The 15,574-nt window shown below is 50.0% G+C and overlaps 1 protein-coding gene across 2 annotated transcripts in view; it reads left to right on the top strand.

Moving 5' to 3' along the window:
* LOC126544372 (sodium-coupled neutral amino acid transporter 7-like) overlaps nucleotides 1-15,574 on the top strand; it is a 46,749-nt gene that overhangs the window by 21,275 nt on the left and 9,900 nt on the right. For both annotated transcript variants that reach the window (XM_055061765.2, XM_050191679.3), the window contains 3 exons: nucleotides 10,288-10,383; nucleotides 10,463-10,520; nucleotides 13,195-13,457. In XM_055061765.2, the coding sequence (XP_054917740.1) occupies nucleotides 10,288-10,383; nucleotides 10,463-10,520; nucleotides 13,195-13,457 (417 nt within the window). The remainder of the gene's footprint in view (nucleotides 1-10,287; nucleotides 10,384-10,462; nucleotides 10,521-13,194; nucleotides 13,458-15,574) is intronic.

The following is a 15,574-nucleotide window of genomic DNA, read 5'->3' on the forward strand; positions in this document are numbered from 1 at the left end:
CTTAATTATTAATTGATTGATTAATCAATCAACTTCTCAAACATGAAAATTCGATTAAAAGTGTCAATGAGAAAATTGTAGAGCGACATGAAAAATTCCGGATAGAGCTTTCCCTTGCTCAATACGTCCTACATAAAAAATTTTTTCCGAGCGTGAGAAAAGCCCGCGAATACACGCAAAGTGCCTCGAGCGGCCAGTCGAATGCACGCAATTTTGCGTGCATTCGCGGACTACTTTCATGTTTAGAAAAACGCTGCTATGTAACACGTATTGAGCAAGGGAAGGCTGTATTGAAAGTTTTCACAGCGAAAGCTGTATGTGGCTAACCTTCCGTAGTTTTTTCAGCGTCTGGCAACAGAAACTGACTTAGCGATTTTTAACAAACCCATACACAATAAGTTTCATTGTTTGCTTTGTGTGTGATCACGCACGGGTGCAGTGCGGCGGCGCAGATGTCAAGATGCGGAACAGATTAGAACGCTTGCCGTGAACAATAGCGTGACGTCAAGGTTATCGCAGTGTATAAGCAGGATAGCTATCGGCGCTAAAAACGGCTTCGTTGTCAATGGGGCGGACACGTATAGTTCGCACACCCGAAGAACAACATGCGTTCGAGGAGCGCCGGAGGTGACAGCAACGAGAATGTAAACGGCGCCGGCGCGAAGCGACCACCGACGAATAACGTTCCCGCGACGCTGAACGAACAAACGACCACCATTCCACTCTGTGAAGACGGGATGGCAGCGAAAGCACTTCGCTTTTCGTTTGAGAGCTTTGACTGTCGTCAGCTTTCGCTGCCATTCCGTCTACACAGAGTGGAATGTTTGTCATTTTTTCATGTCGCTCTACAATTTTATCATTGACACTTTTCATCTAATTATAATATTTGAGAAGTTGATTAGTTCATTAAGACTAATTATCTAAATAGGCGGACTGAAAGAAAACTAATTTGAGTATTTCGAAGCAACGGCAAACAAAATTACCTTGCAATGGTTCTGTCCGGCTACGTGGCATTCGCATTTTTTTTTTAAACTATGGCTAACGATAGCTGGGACACCCTATATATTTGTAACAGTACAAACCACGCGCCTTACTTTCGTATCGTAGAGTACAGGAAAGAAGTCATTACTCGATCATGCATGTGTCGCGTGCGCAGATGGTTCCGCTGTAGCGCCGCGCATGACGCAATCGCAGCTAAATGTAGCCTCTCGCTCGGCGTTCATAGAGGCATAGCTCTGCAGTACGTTTGTCGATCCGAGCGGAAGTGGATAGCGTTCTAGAAAGCTCACTCAGTGCCAACCAGGAGTTTTAAGCGTATAAGTGTGCAATTTTTCGCAGAATCATTACGCTTGCTCCGTTATGGCGCTCCCGCGTTCGACATGCAGGGTCCAGAAGTGGCGGTAAGGGGCTCGGGCACTAGAACAAAGGGGTGCCAGTCTTCGTCCACCACTTTTTACCACGGCGGACCCATTGCGAATAGGGAGCGAGCACGATTGCAAGAATACATCGCAGTACTCCCACTGGCTATATCATATTATAGTTAAGCAAGTAAGCTTTCTAATGCGCGAATAGATGTCGCGCGCTTTACTTTGGTATCGTTGCGTAGAGGAAAGAAGCCATTACTCCGTCATACATGTGTCGCGTGCGCAGGAGGAGCCGTTTTCGCGCCGCGCGTGACGCAATCGGAGCTAAATTCGGCCTCGCGCGCGGAGTTCAGAAAAGCGTAGTTCGGTAGTGCATTTGAGGAATGCTCGCGTTTGAGAGAGTCAGGTACTATGCCATAGTAGGTATAAATTAATAAACTCAAACAGATGCTCATCGGGAGTTATAAAGCCTACAAGTATTGTTACGTTTCGCCTACAACGCGCGGTAATGCCGGCGCGGATGCAACGGACGCCGGGGCTTCGTTCAAAGCGGCGGACATTTTGGCCCGTGCGACGCCGCCGCAACGCCTCCCCGCCAAGCGTGTCCAGGCGTGTTTCAGTGCCACGTGTCTTCGTGTGTGCGTGTGTGTGTGTGTGCCCTCGCTTGTCAAAGCGCGGCAGCCGGGGAGCGGAGTTCCCCAAATGAGGAGCCAGGAGGTCTCTCGGCTCAACCGTGCGCGCCGTCGTGTGGGCGGGTTGGCGATGCGTCACTGCACTCGGTTCGCCATGTCTCTCGGCTCGACCGTGCGCGCCGTCGTGGGCTCATGCTCCGCCGTCGCGTGGGCTCTTCCCGTGACCTTCCCTTTTGGACCGCGACGCCGAGAGTATAAGAGCAGCTGCCCCCGGACGCCAGGAGAGAGGCTCCGATTTGTACTGTTGAGTTACGTGCTCTCCCGTCTCTCCACTTCGGTCGACCTGACCGGCCGCTCTTTTGCTATGTTAGAATAAACAAGTTGTTCTGTTACCAGTCTTCTCTTGCTTTGCCGGGACCTTCGGATGCTTCCAGTGCCCCAGGCCGCCAGGCCAACGCTACCCTTGGGGCTTGCGACCCATTGGCAATAACGGGCGTCAGCACCGAGACCCCAACAACTCGTGCCAGCGGTGCGATTACTACATCTGGTTGCCAGCGGTGAGATCGCGACAACGGAGGCCAGCAGCGAAGAGATGCGGTTGACTGTATGCTGAGCAGCACAACGACCATCCGGGAGCAGTGCAACGAGCCCTGTGTGACGACTGGTTGCCTGCAGCGGAACGACTGCGCTGAATTCTTGGCTGCGAGGTTTGGTGAGTGCGGGACTTTCTTCTTCTGAGTTTTGCCAGGCTTTTGTTAGTGTTAGAAACAGAGCTGGTAATTGGGGTTGTCGTTGCTGCCGGGTTAGTTTGCGGCAAGACAATAGTAGGCAGTAGAGAAAGCAGCATTCAGAGCAGCCATGGATTTGAAGTCGTTGCGCAAACCGAAATTGCTGGAGCTTGCGAGAGAGTTGGGTCTGGATGTCTCAGACAAACTCAGAAAACCAGAACTGCTAAGGGCTATTCTTGAGTTAGAAGCTGAGGATGACGAGCTGTCGGAATGCCTTGAGACCATTGAGGAGAGGGAGGAGCAAAAAGAGAAACAGGAGCGCGAACTTAAAGAACAGAAAGAGAAAGATGAGCGCGAACGTAAAGAACAGAAAGAGAAAGATGAGCGCGAACTTAAAGAACAAAAAGAGAAAGAAAAAGAAGAGCGCGACCGTCAACACGCTTTGGAAATGAAGCGTCTCGAGTTAGAGATGGAACGCGCTCGTAATGGAAGTCAGGCACACGGTGCAGGAGAACGAGTATTGTTCAAAATGACTGACCTGATGCGGCCGTTTAAGCTTGGAGAGGACATTGGTTTGTTCCTGGTTAACTTTGAGCGAACGTGCGAGAAGCAGGGGTTCTCTCGGGAAACGTGGCCACAGCGCTTGCTCACTTTGCTGCCCGGCGAGGCGGCCGACGTAGTCGCTCGCTTGGAGAGAGAGGAGGCAGAGGATTTCGACAAAGTGAAATCGAGTCTGCTAAAAAAGTACCGGCTGTCAGCGGAGGCGTTCCGTCGGAAGTTTCGGGAAAATGAGAAAGGCAGAAGTGAGTCATATACAGAGTTTGCGTACAGGCTTATGTCAAACATGCAGGAGTGGCTCAAAGAAGAGAAAGCGTTTGGTGACCACGAGAAAGTTCTGCAGTGTTTCGGGCTAGAACAGTTTTATAGTCGGTTACCTGAGAACGTGCGGTACTGGGTCTTGGATAGGCCAGACGTTAGTACGGTGGCTAGAGCCGCTGAGTTAGCCGAGGAGTTTGTGACGCGTCGGGCTCGTGGAGCTAAGGACGGTCAAAAGGGTGAATTTGGCTCCAAGTTTGAGAGGCCAAAGTTCACGCCCATGAGAGCAAAGGGGGACACACGTAGTTCGGATGCGAGTGAAAGCAGTCCGACCGAACGTAAGGAGACGGCGGCAACCGAAGCCGAACGCAGAAAGCGGTTCGAGACGAGGCAAGCGCGCGTTTGTTATACGTGCCAGAAGCCGGGTCACTTTTCGGCGCAGTGTCCAGAAACAAAAACACAAGTCGTGTTTTTGTCTATATGCAGCACTGACGAGAACATGAAGCTTCTCGAGCCTTACATGCGAGACCTCCTCGTGAACGGGAAAGAGTGCCGAGTGCTTCGCGATTCCGCAGCTACAATGGATGTAGTTCACCCCTCTTACGTAGAACCCGATATGTTCACGGGCGAGTGCGCATGGATCAAGCAAGCAGTGGAAGCTCATAGCGTGTGTCTGCCGGTAGCAAAAGTGCTTATTGAAGGACCTTTCGGAGCACTTGAGACGGAGGCCGCAGTGTCATCTATGCTGCCCCCCCAGTACCCGTACCTATTTTCGAACAGGTCCGATCACCTCCTGCGCGAGAAGGGGCTTTTGTTTGGTGAGGCTAGCGTTCAGGCCTTAACCAGATCGAAGGTTCGGGAGCTCGCTGCAAAGGCGGTAGTTGCGGGGCCGACGTTGTTGAACGATGAGAAAGGGTCAGAGGCGCAGCAAGCTGGTATTCAGAGCACGCCCGAACTGAATAAAATTGAGCCTGTAGCGTTAAAGGCACCAGATACTGGAGAGGAAAATCCCGACACGGGAAAGTTAGAAGAGCTGTCTCCAGATTTGCTCATCGCGCCTACGTCAGACGGACTTAACAGGTTGCTAAAAGTCAGCCGGTCGGCTTTGATAGCCGAGCAAAAGAAGGATGGCAGCCTAGAAAACATACGCTGCATTATCAAGGAAGGTATCGCCAAGAAAAATGCTCGCTTTGTGGAAAGAGGTGGGGTCCTGTACCGGAAGTATCTAGACCGCAGGGGAGTGGAGTTCGATCAGCTGATCGTGCCTCAATGCTATCGTCAGGATCTGTTGCGCTTGTCGCATGGGGGTTCGTGGTCCGGACACCTAGGAGTTAAGAAAACTAAGGACCGTCTCTTGCAGGAGTACTATTGGCCAGGGTGTTTTCGGGACGCAGACCACTTTGTGAAGACATGCGACACCTGTCAGCGGGTGGGCAAGCCAGGGGACAAATCGAGGGCGCCGTTGAAGTTGGTACCTATCATTACGGAGCCTTTTAGACGGCTCGTTATTGATACTGTGGGACCTCTGCCGGTAACAGCCACGGGGTACCGACACATTTTGACTGTGATCTGCCCAGCGACAAAGTTCCCTGAAGCAGTGCCGCTTAAAGAACTCAGCTCAGTTGAGATAGTCAATGCACTACTGTCCATATTTGCGCGAGTTGGTTTTCCTGCAGAAATCCAGTCAGATCAGGGCACAGTGTTTACTAGCGCTTTGACGACAGCCTTTCTCGAAAGGTGCGGGGTAAGGCTGTTACACAGCTCAGTGCACCACCCCCAGTCGAATTCCGTGGAGAAGCTCCACTCCGTCATGAAGCGCGTGTTGAGAGCATTGTGTTTTGAACATCAAACTGACTGGGAGCTGTGTCTGCCTGGAGTGATGTTTGCATTAAGGACCGCGCCGCATGCGGCTACGGGGTTTTCGCCAGCTGAGCTGGTGTACGGTCGCTCGCTGCGATCTCCGCTTCGCATGCTTCGAGAGTCATGGGAAGGCAGGGGCGACGACCCAGTCGTGGTAGAGTACGTGCTTAAGCTCCTCGAACGCTTAAGAAGGGCACAGGAGTTGTCAGGTGAAGCAATGGCAGAGGCCCAGCAGAGGGCCAAGGTTTATTATGATCGGACAGCCAGGGCCCGTCGTTTTGAGGTAGGCGATGAGGTCATGATATTGCGCACATCGCTAAAGAACAAACTCGACGTGCAGTGGGAGGGCCCAGCACGGATTGTTCAAAAACTGTCGGACGTTAACTACGTGGTGAGTCTGCCAGGAAAGCGGAAAGCACAGCAAGTTTACCACTGTAATCTGCTCAAACCCTATAAGCAACGGGAAGCAGTGGTGTGCATGATGGTAAACGTGCCCGAAGAGCTTCCGGTCGAGCTTCCGGGACTAGGCTCAGTGACAAACAGGAAAGACACCGATCAAGTCATTAGTGACTTAATAAGTAAAGCATCGCTGTCGCCTGAGCAGAAAACCGAACTACACCAGCTCTTACAAGAGTTTCAAGGTCTGTTCTCTGAGAGGCCTGGTAGGACTTCTGTCCTTACTCATGACATAGAACTTACCTCCCCAGAGCCAGTACGATCCAAGGCGTACCGGGTGTCACCCCGCCAGAGCGATATTATGGAGGCTGAGGTAAAGAAAATGCTACAGCTCGGTGTTATTGAAGCGGGTGAGAGTGATTATACCTCCCCTTTGATTTTAGTTGAGGTACCGGGCAAGGAACCTCGTCCTTGCGTCGACTACCGCAGGCTTAATTCCATCACTAAGGATCAAATTTATCCGATCCCTAACATCGAGGAGCGCCTTGAGAGAGTGAGTAGCGCTCAGTTTATTTCCACCCTAGATCTTGTCAGGGGTTATTGGCAGGTTCCACTTACAGAAGAGGCTAGTAGGTATGCGGCGTTCATTTCACCAATGGGGACATTCCGTCCTAAAGTTTTGAGTTTTGGTTTGAAGAACGCGCCATACTGCTTTTCAAGCCTCATGGATAAAGTGTTGCGGGGACAGCAAGAATTCGCTTTACCGTATCTAGACGACGTAGCGATATTCTCCGCATCCTGGCCTGAGCATATGGCGCACTTGCGGGCAGTGCTAACCCGCCTGCGCGATGCGGGCTTGACAGTCAAGGCTCCCAAGTGCCAGTTAGCACAGGCCGAGGTTGTCTACCTCGGACACGTGATTGGTCGGGGTCGACGCCGCCCCTCTGAAATAAAGGTGGCCGCTGTGCGAGACTTCCCGCAACCGCGCACGAAGACCGATATTCGGTCGTTCTTAGGTGTCGCCGGCTACTATCAGAGGTACATCCCCAGGTACTCTGATATCGCGGCTCCCTTGACGGATGCTCTAAGAAAGACAGAGCCGCAAAAAGTCGTCTGGGATGAGACGAAGGAAAGAGCTTTTAGCGCCCTAAAGAGCGCCCTAACAAGCCAGCCTGTGCTACGATCGCCCGACTACACAAAAGGGTTCGTTGTTCAGTGTGATGCTAGTGAGCGAGGCATGGGCGTTGTACTGTGCCAACGGGAAAATGGAGAAGTAGAACACCCCGTCCTGTATGCTAGTCGTAAGCTGACCAGTCGTGAGCAGGCGTATAGCGCCACCGAGAAAGAGTGTGCGTGTATCGTGTGGGCCGTTCAGAAATTGTCATGTTACCTAGCCGGCTCGAGGTTTATCATTGAAACGGATCACTGCCCTCTCCAATGGCTGCAGACCATCTCTCCCAAAAATGGCCGCCTCCTGCGCTGGAGCCTCGCTTTGCAACAATATTCCTTTGAGGTGCGTTACAAAAAGGGGAGTCTCAACGGTAACGCCGATGGCTTAAGTCGAAGCCCCTAACGTGGGAATCAGCCTCAAAATTGCTTGTTACTGATGTTTTTCTTCCTGAGGCAGGATTTTTAACCTATTGCTTTTGTGTAGTGTTTCAAAGTGATGATGTGCTTTTTAGTGCAATTTTTCCGATTTGTGGACGCGTTCTGAGTGCTGCTAAACTACTGTAAGGAACTAGGCAGCAGTATAAAAGGGGAAAGAGCCTGGCAGGGCTTAGTGAGGGTTGTGCCGTGCTTGCTGACTGAGCGGTTGACTTTCGGCGTAGTTCTAACGCTTGCCGGAAACGAGAACAAAAATGTCAACTCTCCCGAAGTCACTTTGCAGTGTCCTGTGTGCACCTGAACGTGAGAACGAGGCCTTCTCTGTGCGCTGCGCTCAAGAAACGCCAAAGGACGCCCGACTTCGGTTATGAGCATCATCGAGCGACATCCCTCCGGACAGCGGATGCAGTCCCCTGACCATCGGGATCTCCTTCCCCCGGCGGGGCGGTCTGTTACGTTTCGCCTACAACGCGCGGTAATGCCGGCGCGGATGCAACGGACGCCGGGGCTTCGTTCAAAGCGGCGGACATTTTGGCCCGTGCGACGCCGCCGCAACGCCTCCCCGCCAAGCGTGTCCAGGCGTGTTTCAGTGCCACGTGTCTTCGTGTGTGCGTGTGTGTGTGTGTGCCCTCGCTTGTCAAAGCGCGGCAGCCGGGGAGCGGAGTTCCCCAAATGAGGAGCCAGGAGGTCTCTCGGCTCAACCGTGCGCGCCGTCGTGTGGGCGGGTTGGCGATGCGTCACTGCACTCGGTTCGCCATGTCTCTCGGCTCGACCGTGCGCGCCGTCGTGGGCTCATGCTCCGCCGTCGCGTGGGCTCTTCCCGTGACCTTCCCTTTTGGACCGCGACGCCGAGAGTGTAAGAGCAGCTGCCCCCGGACGCCAGGAGAGAGGCTCCGATTTGTACTGTTGAGTTACGTGCTCTCCCGTCTCTCCACTTCGGTCGACCTGACCGGCCGCTCTTTTGCTATGTTAGAATAAACAAGTTGTTCTGTTACCAGTCTTCTCTTGCTTTGCCGGGACCTTCGGATGCTTCCAGTGCCCCAGGCCGCCAGGCCAACGCTACCCTTGGGGCTTGCGACCCATTGGCAATAACGGGCGTCAGCACCGAGACCCCAACAACTCGTGCCAGCGGTGCGATTACTACAGTATGCAATATGTTGCAACAATTTCACGCTTGCTCGGCTGTGCTTCGGTCCAGAAATGGCAGGAGGATAATCGGGCAGCAAGACAGAGGAATATCCAACCCCTTTCACCACGCCGGAATGCGTCCACCTCCACAGGGAGCGCAAGCGCAGGAACCCCAATCACTACGAATGGGGCAGGCTCGAGCGGAGCAGGGTTCACTAAGTTCAGTTAGAGTTACTGTATATGCTACAGTAACTGTGGTAGCATATACAGTAACTCTAAGTTCAGTGTAGTCTTGGGCGCCACCTAGTAGTGGGGGAAAGGGTAATTTCCTTACCCGAGTGCCCAAACACTCTCTGCAAAACAAGCGGCCCCTCTACGAATAGGAAACGATCGCGATTGCAAAATTAGACCGTAGGACCCCCACTAGTTGTAACACAAGTTAGGCACATAACATTTCTAATCCGTGAATAAATCTAACTTGTATATTTGTTTACATCAATTCTGTACTCTAGTGCCCATACGCCGTCTGCAGCACGCACAAGACGTTTCATGCAGCCCACTGCGTCTGCGTCCCTAATACAGCCTATCCAATCTATTTTACAACGAAGCTGTTTATGGCTAGGGTTCCGTGCATATTTCGTGTCCGTCAACAAATCTGTATGAGCAAAGACTATCATTAGCATTGGCTCGCGCCACTGCTCGCGCGTTCGTCGTCGTCGCCTTCCACAGCTAGCTTCCTTGCCACTCATGATGATAGCGTTCCTATACTGCCCCTCCCTATGCGAAGGCGCTGACGACACTGGGCCAATGCCAGTCGGTGCGGTGATTTCGGTGTGAAATACGTTGCCTCAATATATCGCGAAATGAAAACACGAATGTATGTAACGAATGTATAACACGAATGAAGGCGCATGTATAAAAATAAATGTGTGTGCGTACCTTTCGTCATGATGACCACCGATCAAGACAATAAATGGGTTCGCATCTTTGTTCAATATTCTTTATCACCTCTTTAATTTTTGAAAGTTAGTTTCAAAGTTAGTTTCCTGTTTTGTTGAGTTTGGTTCAAGTGGCGTGAAATAAGCAATCGCCTGTGAAAAACGGAAGAATGCTCTTTCGGTCCAGACATCGAACGTCACAGGAGTTCGAAAACACCAGAAAAGTAGTTATGATTATTTCGCTTTGTACACCCTGCATGCATCAATATGAAAGGGAATTCCTCTAATTGCTTTCAAGGGGCTGTAGTGGCTATACGGATACGTCCCACACAAGAGTGCTCAGTGAGCCAATTTAAGCAAAAAGGCTATTTGTTACATATTCACACGTCAGATTCGAATCCACGCAACCCGAGTAATCATCGCTTAGAAACAAATTCGGTGTTCCCTCTCATCTTGTTCACGGCTATATCTTCGTTTACGTGAATTCGACGCGAGCGGGTCGAGTCAGAAATCGAGCTGACCCGATCCGACTCGACTGCGTTTACATGCATCTTTCCAAGCAGTTTCAGTGCCTCAACCCGCCCCTCTCAGGCGCGATGACTGAACTCGCCTCGACGCTCCCTCGTCCCGACCCACTAGCATTTACCCGACGACCGAATTTCGGCACAGGCCGACTCGACCCGACTTCATCGGATTTATGTAAACGTAAAGCTTATACACCTGCAGTAACATTTCGTTCGCATATTCGCATTGTGCGCCGGTGCCATACGTATCCTCGCGTGCCCTGCACTTCATATAATAACTGCGCTGCACATTGCAGCAGCCTGGGTTTAGTGGCCGTGCTCTACCCTTGCGTCTTGACGTGCATCGCGTATTTCACGGAGCCCCGCCCGGACGACTTGCACATCAAGGCGTGGTAGGTACTCGGCAAACTTTAGCAGGCATCCCTCTCTCTGACGCTTTCTTCACGTGACCCGGGCTCTTTTCTTCTTCAGGCCTACAAGCGTATCTGACGTCCTTCTCAGCACTCCTGTGTTTTGCTTCGCCTACCAGGTGAGTGCTGCAAGCAAGCGCTGACGAGAAACTTTGGCAAATGCATATATTGCAAAATAGTGCGCAGAAAACACCGCGAAAAACAGCGCTCTTGTCGTGTCCTTCGAGTCTCTACATGTTTTCGTTTGCTTGGTTTTCAACGCCTTCTAAAACGCGCATACAAAAAAAAAAAAAGAGAGAACTGCCCAGCTATCTGGCTATTCTCATCCAACATCGATAGAGATGATGTATCACTATCCACAAAACTCATCGGAATACGGAAACTGTCGCTAAAGTGGAGATGTATAGCAATAAGCGTAATGCCTGCGACTTAGGGATACATTTTAGACATGGGGGGGGGGGGGGGGGGGGTGCTTCGGAATTCAACTTATAACACCAGGCTGCTTGCTCCTTCTACACGGTTTGCAAATTTCGAAATCTTTTGTCTTCTCTCAGAAAAAACATTTCATTATTCAGTCAGACATAACTTCAACATTTCGCCTGCATTATGAGGGAACAGGCAGCTGACATGACGCCAAACAAAGGTAAAGATTAATCGGAAGGTTTTCCTTCCAAAGTCAAGCTGCCGTGTGCGTTGGTAAAGCCATTGCAGTGCAAATAAAACAGACACAAAGAACACAAGGCCGTACGCCATGGGCGCTACTCACAACTGATTTATTACAGTCCCCTAGAATATCAGAAGAAAACGTCGAATTAAATGCGCATGCGCACAGCTTCTTCGCGGCAAAGAAAAAAAAAACGCATCTTGCTTCCAAGTAGACACACAATATCACTGACACAATCCGTGCCTCCTTTCTTGATTTCGAAGGCTTTCAAAAGTTCGCCTGCAGTAGTTTCTTTGCTTCTGCCCAGGATCTTAATCTCGCGAAACCGATGTTCAAACCGAGGTTCAGCATTCAAACAACGCTGTATGCGGTCTTTGAATGCTGGTGAGATGTTTCCTCTAAGAAATCTCGACTCTGCACATCGACCGCTTATTAATGCAATAGCAATTATATGCAAACTATTATATAGGGGCTTTTTTTTTTATTCCGGCGGTGGCTGCATATGGCGCGGCTGAGCGCGGCCGCGCGAGCCCTATATATATTTTGAAAGAGATCCGCGATGGGTACAGAGTCTTGGTCTGCGACGGCGGATAGCTTCGCGTGCGCTGTGCTCTCGCCGCTTAGTTCGCGTTGAAGCGAGAGGCAGCACGAAGATGAACTCTCCCGCTGCTGCCGCGCTTCCTCACGCCAGCGTTTTGACAGCGAGTGTCCGCGGTCATCGAGTGAGACGTGTTCATGTTTCCCTGTGCGCACGTGACACCATGCTTGTTAATTTAGTTAGTAAGCGAATGTTTACACGTTTATTCGGCCGATAAAGCAGCTATCCTTGCTTCGTACAGCTGTCTAATAATTTGCTACCACAATATATGCTTCGCCTTCCGGGCGATATGCGACTTTTGCAGCGAAGCTGTTAAGGGCTAATTTCTCCACTATCGTGTCCGCGTGTAGAAAAATATCCCGAAGATAGTGCAATGCCGGGCCGATCCGCGGTGGAGGCGCAGTTCGCCATTAAGGGGCCCGCATACACAGCTTCGCTGGTCATCCTTCTTCACAGAGTGGAAGGGCACTGAGTTTTATTTTTTTTTAATTATGGGGTTTTACGTGCCAAAACCACTTTCTGATTATGAGGCACGCCTTAGTGGAGGACTCCAGAAATTTCTACCGCCTGGGGTTCTTTAACGTGCACCTAAATCTAAGTACACGGGTGTTTTCGCCCCATCGAAATGCGGCCGCCGTGGCCGGGATTCGATCCAGCGACATCGTGCTCAGCAGCCCAACACCATAGCCACTGAGCAACCACGGCGGGTATGAGTTTTATTTATGTAATTATTTATTTGAAACGTTGACAACAAATATCTCCTTGGCCTCTCCACAATGTTAAACACTTGAACGTATCAAAGTATGACGCTAGATAACATGAATCCTTATAGGCTGAGATATACACATCGACCGAGTCATCCCGCCGTGAGACACGACGATGCAATTCAGTCGCCGTTCTATCGTTGGACACACCTCTGATCTTGACATGTACAACACCAAAGCTGATTCGTGTAAACTTTTGTGAAGATTATGCAGTCCAAACTGCGAGTGAGTGAAGCTGACTGCGGGCCGAGTGCGCTACTGTTGGCAAACCCAGCACTCCAAACCCATGGATAGAGAATAGCGATTCAAATAGACTGTTTACCACCCACCAACCGGGTTTAGCAGCAACGCAAATGTCGTAACGGGTTCACCACAAAGGCATATCAAAAGCTCCAGTCACGCTTGTTGTGAGCTTTCTTTGCACTTTGGTTTTAGAATGCATAGTTTGTCTGCCGCTCCGAATTCGGTTTTCGCTGCTCCGGCGCCCAGTTTGTTAGTATACAATGCTAGTTAGTGTGGCATAAGTTAATTTACCGTATCAACAACATAACGCTTAAATAAATGAAAGGTGCCATTGGTGAAGACATTTACTAAAAACTACGTCCTACGTATACCGGAAAAAAACAGAGAAAGAAAGAGGAAGGAGCGGTAACTGGACGTAGCTAACGCGGTAGTGATATTAACTGTGCTGCTTCCATCCTATAGTTATCAGCCACGTGAAGTCTATGTCCGCGTCCACTAAACGACTTGGTTCTCGCGCTTTGCAGAGCCACGAGGTGGTGATGTCTGCGTACGCGGCCATGCGCCAGCGCTCGCTGTGGAACTTGGGTCGGTCGATCGCCTTCTGCATGGTCGCCCTCTTCGTCATCTACTCCACGGTGGGTTGCTTCGGCTACCTGACCTACGGCGCAGCCGTGCGCCCCGATGTCATGGAGATGTTCGACGCCACACGGGCTTGGGTGCTCATCGGCCTGCTGGCGCTCATCTTCAAGATGGCCGTCACCTACCCGCTGCCGGCGCTATGTGCAAGGTCTCGCTCGCCACCTGAAGGCGCACTCTCTCCTATGCTGTGCATTGCAGATGCGCATGTCAGGTCTCAACAGCGTCACAGCAAAGCACCGATCATTCTGCATTAATGTATGTGCGCTACTGTGCTACGTCACAATATTTACAGCAACAAATCGACAACTTCAGAACCAAAATAATAGTAATAACAATAAATAAAACTAAAAGCACGGAACATTCAAGGAACCACGCGCATACTTTTCCCTTTCCTGCATCTGCTGTTGAGTGTACTATCACATTCTACAATTCGCAACAACAATTCTCTGGGAGTTGCCTAAGTATATGCGTAAGCATTGCCCCACTTGCTTATCTCCACACAGCCCGGTGTCATTATCAATGCTATGAGACTTGATTCGATCAGTATAAAACCTTATCAACCCTTATTTGCCGTTATCAACCTTATCGGTCTATATCCGACCCGTATCAACCCTTATCGGTTTCTATCAACCTCATCGGACTCTATCTGAGCCTTATCAACATTTTTCTGACCTTATCAACCTTGTCGGACATCATCCGATGCTTATCGGTACTTATTTAACCTTATGAGAATTGAACCGACCATTATAAGTCATTAGCGCTCTTTAACCCCTTATACATCCGCGTAGAAACATTTTCAACCGTGATGAGACCCATATAACTCCCCATCACTCCTTAACAACTCATTGACTGCTTATTTGTCTGTGTTGCGCGACGCGAAGTGCATAAGCCCTCAGAGATCGGTGCCATTTCGGTCAATGAAGGAACACCCCAACGGAAGGAACATCCCGCGACCACCGAAACTTATCGGGGATGTGGCGTGTTTCGCATAAAATTTTATCAGAGTCGGAGTTTTACTGATGTCTCCAATGCTCCATGTCGACTCTACATGTGGTCATTGAGGTGGATTTTATTCCACCATTGCGAAATCTTTTGTCAAAGCCTTCATAGAGACTGTTCTCCTTTGACATTCGTTTCGTGCCGCCGGTACAGCACATTCATGTGATTCATATACGAGTATATTAATCTTCTGCAAGCGGGGGTGTTTAGCCCAGTGGGCAAGAAACTCTGCTTCTGAGCGTGGAGTCGTTGGTACGAAACTCACCACTGCCAACGTTCTTCCTTTCGAATTTATTTTGCTTTAGACATTAATTTATTTATAGCGGCTCGTCTTACGTGATAGATGGACGGACGGACAGGTTTCCTGACATTTCCTGAAGGCATAGGAATGTCTACACATTTAATAGTAGTGGTTATTCGGAGATAAAGCGTAATCACCTGAAGATAGACCGATAATTGGTTTGTAGTAGGAAATAAATAAATTAAATATAAAGGAATTTCAGAAATGAAATGAAACAGTGTGAAGTAATTTTCTGAAGGCGTCCAAAGTAGACATAGGTTCGCCACGATGAAGGCCGATCACCTTGTTGAAACGTTGGCTCCAACCTTAGACGAATTTTCTTGGGCCGCTTTGTGACTTCGCTGAAGGAGTGTAGCATGTAATTCAAGTGGTAGGCAAAACAGAGGTGATAGGAGAACGACGCCTTCTCCCCTTACGCAGACAATGCAAACGGCATTTTAAACCTTCTGAAGGCAAGTGCCGAGGAATTAAGGAATAGGCTCTTCGGAGAGTTAGCTCAGGCCAAGCTGTTGAAAGGGATCCTTGCTATATTACTCTGCAGCGGAAACCCGCGACATGAAGCAACGTGATACTTCAAACTTATACACGGAACACCATTTACTCCCTGCGTCAAGACAAAAAGACATCGGAAGTCAGAATTAAGTTATACTGACGATTTCGCAGCCCTCAACAACAGCTAGTTTTCTAAACGACACAGATAATGACACCGATGTCAGACGGCACAAGGATACTGTGTAGCTCTCATCGTCAACTTCATCGTACTACCCTCCTTCCTCTTCACATGCCATCTAATTTGCTCCCCCAAACGCCTTCCCCAGCGTGCAGTAGATTGCCAGAGGCACTTCACACCTTTCTGCCATTAAACTTCGTCTTTATCATGAAAGAAAGAAAGAAAGAAAGAAAGAAAGAAAGAAAGAAAGAAAGAAAGAAAGAAAGAAAGAAAGACCTGAGACCGGACAATCGTA

The sequence above is a fragment of the Dermacentor andersoni genome, chromosome 1 (genome assembly GCF_023375885.2).
Source record: "Dermacentor andersoni chromosome 1, qqDerAnde1_hic_scaffold, whole genome shotgun sequence".
Classification (NCBI taxonomy): Eukaryota; Metazoa; Arthropoda; class Arachnida; order Ixodida; family Ixodidae; genus Dermacentor; species Dermacentor andersoni.